At 42.7% G+C, this 11,866-nt stretch overlaps 2 protein-coding genes across 4 annotated transcripts; both read right to left on the minus strand.

Moving 5' to 3' along the window:
- Positions 1-1,674: 1,674 nt before the first annotated feature.
- On the minus strand, positions 1,675-6,028 carry LOC133027673 (matrix-remodeling-associated protein 7-like). Of its 2 annotated transcripts, none has more exons than XM_061094748.1 (4): positions 5,597-6,028; positions 3,876-3,909; positions 3,674-3,776; positions 1,675-2,209 (listed from the first exon to the last, which is right to left on the minus strand). In XM_061094748.1, exons 1-4 carry the CDS (start codon positions 5,894-5,896, stop codon positions 2,095-2,097), a joined length of 552 nt encoding a protein of 183 aa, XP_060950731.1. In that variant the 5' UTR covers positions 5,897-6,028; the 3' UTR covers positions 1,675-2,094. The 2 variants fall into 2 exon arrangements, with proteins under 2 accessions (XP_060950731.1, XP_060950730.1); XM_061094747.1 differs by having other exon boundaries at positions 3,876-4,116.
- A 1,616-nt stretch (positions 6,029-7,644) lies between these two features.
- Positions 7,645-11,755, minus strand: srsf2a (serine and arginine rich splicing factor 2a). Of its 2 annotated transcripts, XR_009683279.1 has the most exons (4): positions 11,208-11,755; positions 9,648-9,966; positions 8,604-8,697; positions 7,645-8,113 (listed from the first exon to the last, which is right to left on the minus strand). XR_009683279.1 is itself a non-coding variant. In XM_061094510.1 (3 exons), the coding sequence occupies exons 1-2, from the start codon at positions 11,540-11,542 to the stop codon at positions 9,672-9,674; spliced, it is 630 nt and encodes a 209-aa protein (XP_060950493.1). In that variant the 5' UTR covers positions 11,543-11,755; the 3' UTR covers positions 7,645-8,697; positions 9,648-9,671. The 2 variants fall into 2 exon arrangements, 1 of the variants encoding a protein (XP_060950493.1); XM_061094510.1 differs by having other exon boundaries at positions 7,645-8,697.
- Positions 11,756-11,866: the final 111 nt, after the last annotated feature.

Genomic DNA, 11,866 nt, shown 5'->3' on the forward strand with positions numbered 1-11,866 from the left:
AAGGAGCTAGTGCACACGCATACCTGAATTTTGATGTAATATATTGTTTTAACTGCACTTTTATTCAGAGTTTAGCTCTTTAGGCTGCGCCGCAATGCATGATGGGATTGCATTTCCTCTTAACTACATTTTTACAAAATTGCTGCGGTGAAGTCGTGAACTTTAACAAATGCAACGTTGATGCAAACACGCTGCAGCGACAAACGTTTTATTTCATCGGGATGTTTATGTTTTATGTACTTTTAAATAGAACATGAGTTAAATGGACAGATGCCCTTCTGCAACACGCAGAACAGCGACCCCCAGTGGTGACAGTACACTATGACCAAAACCAAAACCACAAATGATCTGTATATGATAAATATGTCTAAAGTACACTGTTGTTTCATTCATCTCCATTACTTTTTATTTACTTCAATTATGTTGAAAGAAAAAATACAAATGAGGAAAAAATAATGAAAGAAAACCCAAACCAGAACAAGATAAGTCATATTTACTCCCAGGGAAATAAAACCAACAAGAAAAACCAGTGTTCCAAAAAGGAGAAATACACACAAAATATTTCTTGTGTTTTTCAATAAACTTTGTAACGATACAAGATCAAATCACATCAGTCGCGTATCAAACACATGATCAACATATTGTGCGGGTAGTATTTATTATAAGTGTGTCACGTGTTTTCATTTCTTCATTGCACTTGTTCCATAATTCTACTAATTTGATTGTGACGTAAAGACATTTCCATAACTTTAATAAATGAGACTTTTATGATCCCCGGCCAAGCGGAGATTGATGTAAACGTATTAAAAGTTACTTACAAAAGTATTTACATTACTTACTAATAAAATGTAAACGACGAAGACATGAGAGTACAAGGAAACACACACACACCTGAAATCAGCTTTTATGATATTTCTGTGCTACACACGAGAAAAGGAACTTTGTGAATTCTCATATTACTCGTGTGTGGACGTTTTGTCTTTGCTGCCAGTTGATTGTCTGGAGGAAATAAACACAGATCATATATTAATAACTATGCTTATTGTACGTTAGCTATAACGAGGACTAGAAACATAACTACTGCATTTATTGTAAATAGTAAAGACTTTTGTAATTATTTTAAAAACAGGAGACTCAGAACTAACAGATAGTTGTATTCACTAACATGTAAACTGTGGGTTCATTCACTGTTTCTCCCTCTGTGTGGGTTTGGCTTCTCTGTCCAAGTGTCTCTTTCCGTTCTTTGATACAGTTTTATAATTTTACTGTCGTGTAATAATTTCCAGGTTTTCATCTCCAGGAGGAAGTCGTGATTTATGTAGAAAAACACTTTTTGCTCAAGTTGTGTTAATATACAAGGCTGGTTTGGCTTGATATATTTATTTTTAGAACATATTTGTTCTAAGCGCTTTTCAAAACGTAAATATAATTTACCTGATGCTGTCCAACAAATGTCCCCATGATAAAAGGACCAACACGGTGCTGAGTGAGATGAACAACAGAGAAGACAAAGTCCTGATGGCTTAGACGGCCATGTGGACGCTACGCTGTTCATCAAGATACTGACACAAGTGTTGGCTTTCCTTCCTCAACTTTGTGTTCAGTTGGAAAAGCCTCAGCGATATCTGACACAAACAACTGAGGGAACCAGGGACTCAGTCACACACAGTCACATTAGTACATAATCATAATGTGGTTTATTACACAGCAGAGTGAAAGATATGCAGGGATTAAAACATGTTACACATATAATGAAGATTTCTTAAAAAAGAAAAAAAACCCATTTGTAAATAAATTAACATTTTCAATTATGATATAAAACTAATGTCATGTATTCCTTTTACAAATCGGTACCTAGAAAAAAAAATCTCCTTGTTTCCTTTGGTCTTCCTTTCATTTGGTCTGTAGTTTCAATGACATGAAGTAAACAAACAAATAGCGCAAGAAAACCCCAAAAACAGAAAGTCATTAAAACATAAATGAGAGTATCTGATTGGTGCAGATGTGATGAATACTGAGAACAGGCTGATGGAAGTATTTGGTTGCACGGGACGGGTCCGTCAGCGGCGCTCACAGAAGCGAGGGGGAGGAGTCTCAGATGGAGTAGAGGCGGAGCTGGTCCTCCATGTCTCCCTCCGACACCTCCCCGAACGTCTCCTGGTTATCCTTCAGCAGATGGAAGATGGCGGCCAGCTGCTCCCGCTGCACCCTGGGAAAACACAAATACAAAAGAAATAGTGATGAATAACAAAAAAAAGGGTTGATCAACTGTACATTCGACAATGTTCACGTGGTAAAATGAATTATTGACACGTGACTGGCTCCAGGAGCAGGAGGAGGTGGAGATGGGTCATCCACCTTTATTTACAATCTGTGGGTTGATGACAGTTATCATCTAACGTTCAATCAAAGTTAACAAGCTTACGTATTCGTAGAGGCAGTTTAAACCTCAGCTGAAAGATTAGCTTAACTTTATTATTTATTCATCGTCTTCATTGCCTCTGGTGAAAACACAACTAAAAGCCAAGGGAGACATGGATGGGGGGGGACATAAAAAAGGGAGGACAGAGATAAACCGAGAGTCGAGATGTAAAAGTTAATAATTCACATCTGAGCAGAAAAACAAAGACAAGCTGAGCCAGATGAGCCTGACGCAGGTGAATTCTGCTGTTCTGTGTTTAATAAGTAACGTCTGATCATTTCTCCTTTTACAGCCACAGTAAATATGATGTATATCAGGTCCTGTGTGAATGCTGCTATCATAAAAATCCTCTGACAGCGCTCCGGATACATTTGAACAGATATTCAACCTCAGTGCATAAACCTTCCGAATCTCCTTCACCCTCCAGCAGCAGGTCCCTGTGTTTGTGCCACGCGGCTCCTCCCTGTGGCTGGACAGGGGACCAACTAACACCCGATCAGACCCAATCGACACCTGCAGCCACACTCGAGAAGCACACGTCTAATGAGGAATAACGAGGCAGCGGGGGGGATGGATAAGTGGGATCGGGTAAGCAGCATCGCACAGGCCCATCAGTCGCTTCGTGGCCACTTGAGGATAAAGAGCTGATGAGGAGGCCAGATGCAAATTGGCCTGAAAAACAGCTTTGATGTGGTTTTCACACAATGGCCAGAAAGCGACTCCCTGGGGACAAACGGGTGAGAGGAACTCATACTTTACCGCGGATCTGCTCCGTTTTCAGACTTTTACAGACAGTTAAAGTCAGTGTGGGAGTGTATCCTGCAATGATAAGAGCAGGATATAGAGCAGAGAGCGTTTAATTTAACTCGGTTTGAATTACTCCTCTTTTGCTTTTTTTTATTTTTTCAACCCGCGTCGAGCCTGGCGTCATTCACCCGTCGCCTAATGCCTGGCAGAGACTCAATCTGTCCTTACTCAGTCTAGCCTAAAGCCGAGAGGTGATACAGGAGCCACACGTGGACGGACAGTGAAGTGAGGGGACGGTTAGAGGGAGAAGGACGAGGACAGACCACACAACACACGAGTGGAAACCAGGAAAACTTGTACAAATTGTTCCAAGCTTTAAAAGTTATTGAAAGAATCTTAAAATCAAAATGAGTTACATGCGTCTCCCTGAAGAATTAAAGAGCTACGGAGTTATTTTTATTCTTAAACTCTTAAGTTGTCTCCATGTCTGTGGTGTTTACTGACCTCTGCTCCTCCTCCAGCTCGTCTGTTGACATCATCTTCTGCAAGTGGTGGGCTCTCGACTTCCCGGGGATGTACTTCAACGAATCGTTTGACTCCATCTTGTCTGATATAAACAGAATAAACACACGGATTAAAAATCAACACAAAATGTATACCGCAAATATGTATGAATGAGTCTTTCAAAGTGGGTGAAGGTGCTCACCGTAGGTTCCCGGGCTCTCTGTGGCTCCCTCGGTCTGGGGGTAAGAGAAAGCACACTTTAGGAGCTGCTTCTCAGAGAGCCCGATGTATGACCTCCGACCCCACGAGGCCTCGGAGGACGAGTCTACGTCTAAGCTGGTGTTCCTAGAATCCGGCCTGGGGGTGGACAGGCTGGATCTGGTGGAGGAGGAGTGTTCGGCCGGTTCCGGCTCTTCAACGAGAAGCTGAGGATGAGCCTGCTCCTGTTAGAGGGTTAAAGGGTCAAGGGGGGGGGGTCATCACACCATCATTCTGCACAGGTCGCCCCCCAAATCATGCAAACCTGTGTTACCTCTCAGGAACCAGTTCGGCTGGGTTAGAAGCTGTGGTACAGATATTTAGCTCCAAACAAATCACTTTGCATCCTGTCTATCCCTGTCCTTTGGTGACAAATATCCCTTTTCAAAATAAAATACTAGTCCTAATAATAGATGGAGAAACGCTGTCTTTCTGTCTGTCTATGCTTTAATTTTAAAACACTCATCTGATAAACTTATAACTTATAAACTATTTATAATATATAAACTTATAACTAGGCCGGTGTATAGCTGAGGGCCAGAGGAAGAGCAGTGTGGACTATGAGCGGTCATTTGAAAATGAGCAGCTACTTAGTTTGTCCAAATTTAGACTAAAAACACAACTGAAGATATGTCATCTACTAGAAATGTATAAAACTCCTGTATTCATTATAACATAATTATAATATTGAATCGTTATCTTGAATAAAGGATCTGAAAACGTCCTCCACCGCTGCTTAGGTTCAATTCCCATGTTTTAGCACTTCAATCAAATATTTAAGCATTTTCAAATCGCGATTATTTCTATATTTCCTCAAAATATTTGTTTTTACTCCATTATATGTATCATACAAATGCAAATGTATTTTGTATCTTAATGAAACTACCATGATGTGAAGGTTTCTGTTTTTTCTTGAAAAACCCTTTAATTTTTCAATATAATATAAATATATTAGACCCACTTGTTTTCTTTCCTCTCTCGCCCCCTCTTTTATGTTAATAGTAGAATAACCTTAAACTGCAGTTAATTCACAATATAATGCACTGATATTACTTTGTTATGGAATATTTTTGCACATTGCTTATGTACAATTTTGAGATTGTGGCTCACAAAATATCTTTTTTTCATGGAGGGATGGTTTACTCTTTACTCCAATTTATAATGTTAGTGTAAAACCCTTTTCCCCCCCTTAATTAAACTTAATATAAGAATATTATACCCACTTTTTCCTCCTCATCTTTCATGTTAATACTTTGACTTATTATTTTTTAACTCTCAGTTAATTCAAATCTCCATGCAGTGATCTTGACTTGTTAATGAGTATTTTTTCCATTATAGACTTTATTTATAATATATTTTCATGGAGGGAGGATTTCTGTTTTTATTCTCTAATTTAGCAGTTAATAAACTAAATGAATCCCGACCTGACCACTCCACATGTTCTCTCTCTGTTCTGCCTCCTCTCTCATGCAGGTACTAGGATTACATTGAAGTATTATTCCAGTATTTGTACACATGGTCCTCTGATCCTTGTGTGTGTCCGTGGACGTGTGTCACCTGCAGCTTAGCTCCCAGCACCCGGAGTGTGAGGCTCGTCAGATTAGCAGATATTTGTGTAACGAGCCAGTTTAACCGGAGCAACTGGTCAGATTACCGGACACTTACTGACTGCACACATTTCACCACGTCCCAGTGGTCGTGCGAGCTGCCGCTGGTCTCACACCAGTTATCCTGCTCCGGCTTCTTCTGCTTCTTCTTCTCCGGTGCGAGGCCGTTCAGCTCCGGCCCCGGTGGGTCCAGTGGCTCCGGTCCCCCGGTGCTGGCTCCTTCCCCCCGGTGCTGGCCGAAGTATCCCCGGGCCTGGGCGAAGTCCACGACGGGCGAGGATCCGCCGAGCAGCGACGTGCCGACCACCACGGCGAGCAGCGTGAAGATGATGGCGGACAGGAGGAAGGTGAGGTCCATGGCGGCGGGGCTCGGTGGAGGTGTTCCCGGGGCTCGGTGGAGGTGTTCCCGGTGGTCACTCAGCCATCTTCACGCTGATCCCCATCAGACAACAAGCGGCCAGCGGGACGAGGCTCAACCTCCTGCCCGGGCTGCACGTCACATCCTCCGGGTCCGCCCCCACCGGCCGGGCCCTGGAAGTGTCATCCCCTGGGAATAGGGTCAGGTGGCCCGGCCCGGTGCTCTCTCTCCCCGGTAATCCCCTCAGCGAGGCGGGGGGAGGCACCGACACCACCCGGGGGATTAACCCGGTGGGGTCATGACCCCTGGGCCGGGAGAGGAGGCCGAGAATACCAGGCTTTACCGGCCGAGCAGGAGGTGCTGTCACCTGAGGACTCACCCAGTGTAAAACCACCGTGTTTTAATACAGTTAAACTAAATAAACTATATTATGAACACATTCCCACAGAGAGGTGCATCACGTTCACTTTCTGAAATCTGCTATTTAAGTGATTAATGTATATATTGTTGTTTTGTTTTATGTACAGTGCACCAACCACACCATGGCAATTTCGAATGTATATTCAAATAAACGTGGCAATTAAAAAGAATTCTGATTCTGATTGATAAATTCAGAAAAACTGAGCAGATTCTTCTATTAGGAAAATGATATCGTTGTATAATTAATGAGCTACTTTAAAAATCTCAAAAGAATGCAAAGCTCTTCCATACATTAGCGATATTTTTGTTTTGTTTTGTTCGGTTTGACCATAACCTTCCCCCTGAGCCCCGGCAGCTATTCAAACGTAGCTTGGCTTTAACTTTGCGATTTTAACACTTTATAACTAAATAGAGTTAAAACTACAACAGGTTATTACACGTCAATTATACTAAATATCCACATCCGACCACTTCTTGCTGCCAGGTGTAACTACCTGTGTAGCTGTAACTGCAAAGGCAAAGCTAACGTTAGCTTGCTACTATAAGAGCATATCTGCGCGGAAATTTGAAATATATTTTTAACTGATGTCAATCTAAACAAATATCATACCAAGAATCTGGCAAGTTTTGCCGATGACACTTCAATGTGTTTGTAGCCTTTAGCTTGGTTAGCATAAAGGAATAGGCCTTCCTAGGGACCTTCTGAAACACTAATTAACTGCAGTCATTATCATAAACGTTTTACGGCTGTTTCTTAATTGTGCTTCAGCTGTTTCCTAGAAACATTTATACAATACAGAAGGCAAACTGCCCAATTCACATAATTCACCGCGTTACTAATCACTACTTAGAAATAAGCTTGTAAATATGAGCGTTGATGTTTGTAGATCATGGCATTTAACTATCAGGCATCATCATCTTGTAGGAGAGGCCTCAAAGAATATCCCAGGTTGGTTAATTTTGTTGTGTTGAATAAAAATAAGATCCAAAATAAAAACACAACATGACAAATGCTACTTAATACTCCCCTTGACATTTTGCTTGCCAACATCTACTTTGTCCTCTGAAAATTAAGTCAGAATTTAAATGTAGCGTCTTTAAAGTAAGTCTCTATAACTTAGGACATAATGGGAACCCCGTTACATTTGTAGTGTAGGTGTTCCTATTAATTTAACATACTTCGGTCAGTTCATTCAGGCCACAACACCAGGCGACCACAGTATAACTCAATGAACTGCCAGAGTTGAGGAGGACTATACCACATAATGATATACACAAAGTGCAGAAAAGCATAAGCTGGACACAACAATATTCAAACTGGAAACATATTTACGACAAAAAAATGTTTATTAGCATTCACCTGAAGCAATAACAAGACGTGTGAAAGGTTAACACAGGAATGCAATACACAAATTATTCATTGAGCAGTTTGAAACTGAATTTTAAACCCTTCATTAGGAGTCGCTCTGGACCCAACTTCAAAAAGCGAGCACTGCTATTTTTTTTAACAGTGGGTAAACCACAGAGGGAGGGGAGGGAGGAAAGGAGGGAGGATAAAGAGCAAAAGGAAGGAGAGAATCTGTACAGCACATGGAGGGAAGGAGAGAAGTCACAAGACAGGAGAGGATGGATGATCTGCCACACCTGTGATCTTACAAACCGGCAAACGGCAGCGGAGGGTCGAGCCCCGGAACAGCGCCGGGCACTCAGCACCGCAACACGCCACACCATGTCACCACCGCACTGCACCGCATCTTAACAGCTAACCAGCATTACTCAACTGCTACACAACTGCGCCTAGTGCACAAAAGATACACAAGAAAGAGGGTTAGAGTCATAGGAAATACTTTAACCAGACAGAAAAAAAAAAAAAATTGACAGAAAAGAAAATGCTATGCCGCGGGATTAGCAAATCACAAACTGAGTGGCACCCTGCAAAATTTTAAATTTTGTTTTTGTCACTGAGTGAAAAGTATGTCACTGAGTGCACAATAAGCCATTTCCCCCCCAAAACGAATAGGTCAACATCCAACATAAACATGTTCTACATCAACTCCATCTGAAAAGAATGCTAAACAAGGGGTTGCATTAAAAGAGATATACTTAACGTAAAATGAATTTATTTGACAGGTACAAATTCAACCAAAATTAAAAGAAAGAGCCCAATTTGTTGGGGAGGGGGCACCTTACATGTGCTCAACTTTACAAAGGACGACAAAGTTACAGAATTTAAGTAAATTAGGTCAAATTAAACATTTGAAACATTTTTAGACCAAGCTCCAATAACCTTTCAGTCTGCTTTCAGTGGTAATAACGGAGTCCCCTTGCTCAATGTGAGACTCTTCCTGACGTCCTTCGGCAAAGGCTCGGTCATCTCAGCTCTGCAAGGAAAGAAAGAAACACAGTTGACAAAAGCAAAACAAAAAGAACGTCTCAACTCCTGCAGATGATATTTAAACAGTTCTGGTTTGATCTTCTTCCCACTGACACTTACATTTAACAAAACTTTTTATTTTCTTTTTGTGGGTGAATCCAATATACCTAACATTTGTAGTAAATCTTCACATTTGTTTACACACCTTAACTTGGACCCCACACTCCCCAAAACAGTAGTTGTAACAAGTGTCTTGCACTCGGGCATATTTGAAAAACAAACCTCTGGGTCCGTTCCCTTTGTGAGAAGCGGAGGAAACCACAGGCACGGGCGGGACCAGCGCTCAGCGCGTCTGCCTGTGATCCCCGTGCACGTACCTCACCACACCACCTCACACACCAACTGACCGCCCGAACCACCGCCATGACGACCTGCTCCATAGCAACCACCGTTGCCTTGGTGACCTGCTCCTTAGCAACTGCCATCGCTCTCAGCAACAGGCAGGTCACATGGGCGGGTCACACACTAACTGCTCTCACACTGCCACACCCCCATCTCCTCCTCCTCCTCCTCCTCCTCTCTTTGCAAACAGGACTCCGCAGCTTGGAGGAAAGAATTCCACATTTAGGTGAACGTTTTTAGAGTGAAGCACCCCCACGTCCCAATCCCCCCCCCCCTCACATTAACCCAATTTCCAAAATGTGCTTGTCAATTAACATTTAGCCAAATCTCCCGGTGTGTGCTTTAGCTTGACTGAACATACAAGCAAAGTAAAGCACACAGCACATTGTCATCAGCCCAAATCAGACGATCTAAAACATGGAGGGTTCTGCAGACCCTGATGCTTGTGTGCAAATGAACTGTAATGTAGCATCAAGACTGCAGAACACCAGTGATGAGAAACTACAATCTGACCATAACAAGTAACAAGCATCATCCGCCCTTCCCCCTGAATACCGTTATGTTGCGTCCATGTTGGGGTCAAGGCTCAGCTTCGTTGTCCTCTGGTGATTTGGGCCTACTCTTGGATTTGGACCTGGACCTGGATTTGGACCCCCTGATGGAGGGTGGGGTTCGACTCCTTGACTTGGACCTGGAGCGGGAGCGAGACCTGGAGGGGGACTTAGACTTGCTCCTCCTTGGGGACTTGGACTTGGACTTGGAGTAGGAGCGGGACCTGGAGTGGCTGTAGTGATGGCGGCTCCTGGATCGGGAACGGCTCCGGCTCCTGGAGCGGCTGCGGCTACGTCTGCGGCGCCGGGGGCTGTCGGAACGTCTGTGGTTACAGAGGGAAACATGTCAGTGATGCAAAAGCAAAATGGACACTGAAATCAAAATGGAGGCACCAGAACTATTACGTCATCTGACAGCTGTTCAGACTGAACTAAGCTGCTCTAACTGAGTTAACAGATTAGTCCGTCAACACAACACTTCACAGTTGATTAATCGAGCATTTAAAGCTCCTCAGGTGTGAATACTATAATGCACACCGTACATAACAGTAAACTTACTGTTGAAGAACGATAATTTCAATTTATGTTTTTGTACATTTGGAAATATGAAATAAGTTATAATTTTGCGTGAAATAATCTGTTTGCAAAAGTAGATGTTAAAGGTGGAAGGAAATTATTTCATTTGAAATGATGTCTTGATCGATTTATAGTTTAATAATAATTAATTGTTAAGACTGATCACGGTAATTTCAATTAATTTTTGTGTGTATTTGGAAATATGAACCAAGTTATAATTTTGCGTGATATAATCTGTTTGCAATAGTAGATTTCAAAGGAGGAAGGAAATTATTGCATTTGAAATGATGTCTTGATCGATTTATAGTTTAATAATAATTAATTGTTAAGACTGATCACGATAGTTTCAATTTATTTTTTTGTGTATTTGGAAATATGAACCAAGCTATGACTTTGCTTGAAATTATCTGTTTACAATGGAAGATGTCAAAGGAGGAGGAAATTATTGCATTTGAAATTATGTTTTGATCGATTTATAGTTTAATACTAATTAATTGTTTAGACTGATAATGATAATTTCAATTTATGTTTTTGTACATTTGGAAATATGAACCAAGTTATAACTTTGCTTGAAATAATCTGTTTACAATGGTAGATGTCAAAGGAGGAAAGAAATTATTGCATTTGAAATGTTTTGATCAAATTGTAGTTTAATAATAATCAATTGTTAAGACTGATCTTGATAATTTCAATTTATGTTTTGGTACATTTGGAAATGTGAACCAAGTTATAACTTTGCTTGAAACAATCTGTTTGCAATGGTAGATGTCAAAGGAGGATTTATATTGCATTTGAAATTATGTTTTGATCGATTTGTAGTTTAATAATTAATTGATAAGACTGATAACGATAAGAAACTTTAAGATGCATTTGCTTGTATAATATAAAAAAGGAGCAGGAGTTGTTTTGGTACTTTCATCAGGAGCTCCGGGCCTCCCCTCCTCAGCGACCCTACACCCCAGGACCCCCGCTGCTCCCCGGTCCCTACCCTCCGTGTCTGCGCGGTGCAGCCCCCCTCCGGCTGTACATGGAGTCCGGGGGTCGTCCGTAGCGGGCCATCTGCACCCGGAGCTCCCGGCCGTCCAGCAGGGCTCCGTCCATGGCGTCCATCGCGTCCTCGGCGTCCCGCTTGTCCAGGAACCGGACGAAGGCGAAGCCGCGGCTCTCCTTGGTGTAGCGGTCCCGGGGGATGTACACGTCCCCCACCCGGCCGTACTTCTCGAACACCCGGCGCAGGGTCTCCGGGGACGTCCGGTAGGTGAGGTTGTCCACTTTGAGGGAGGTCATCCCCTCCACGTCGGGCGGCGGCCTCCCGTAGCTCATCGCGTTCTCCCCGAGCTCCACGACCGGGCCTTGCACTCTGTATCCGGCCCAAACAGCTCGATTCCCCGGTGTCCCTCGGTCCTGGAAGGCTCCGGCGGGTGGATCTAAATCTCACTCGGTGCACTTGTTGTTGTTGTTGTTGTTGTTATTTTGCTCTGAACGTCGCAGCCACCGCGTTGCTCTAACGTGAAATGGCGGCAACAAAGCTTCCTCTCGCCCGCGTTGGCCTTGTCTGATTGGTTGAAGGAACTGCAATCCCGACACTGCCCCCTGACGACGTGGAGGCGCCACGACAAGGACAAAGTTAACTATTGATGTGTCCTC

This window comes from Limanda limanda, chromosome 21 (genome assembly GCF_963576545.1).
Source record: "Limanda limanda chromosome 21, fLimLim1.1, whole genome shotgun sequence".
NCBI lineage: Eukaryota > Metazoa > Chordata > Actinopteri > Pleuronectiformes > Pleuronectidae > Limanda > Limanda limanda.

Coding starts and splice junctions, on each gene's coding strand:
- LOC133027673 (XM_061094747.1), bottom strand. CDS start 5,896: ATGGACCTCACCTTCCTCCTGTCCGCCATCATCTTCACGCTGCTCGCC. Junction 4,117..5,596: donor TGGTGAAATGTGTGCAGTCA/GTAAGTGTCCGG, acceptor ACCCTCTAACAG/GAGCAGGCTCATCCTCAGCT. Junction 3,777..3,875: donor AGAGAGCCCGGGAACCTACG/GTGAGCACCTTC, acceptor TGTTTATATCAG/ACAAGATGGAGTCAAACGAT.
- srsf2a (XM_061094510.1), bottom strand. CDS start 11,542: ATGAGCTACGGGAGGCCGCCGCCCGACGTGGAGGGGATGACCTCCCTC. Junction 9,967..11,207: donor GCACCGCGCAGACACGGAGG/GTAGGGACCGGG, acceptor CTGTAACCACAG/ACGTTCCGACAGCCCCCGGC.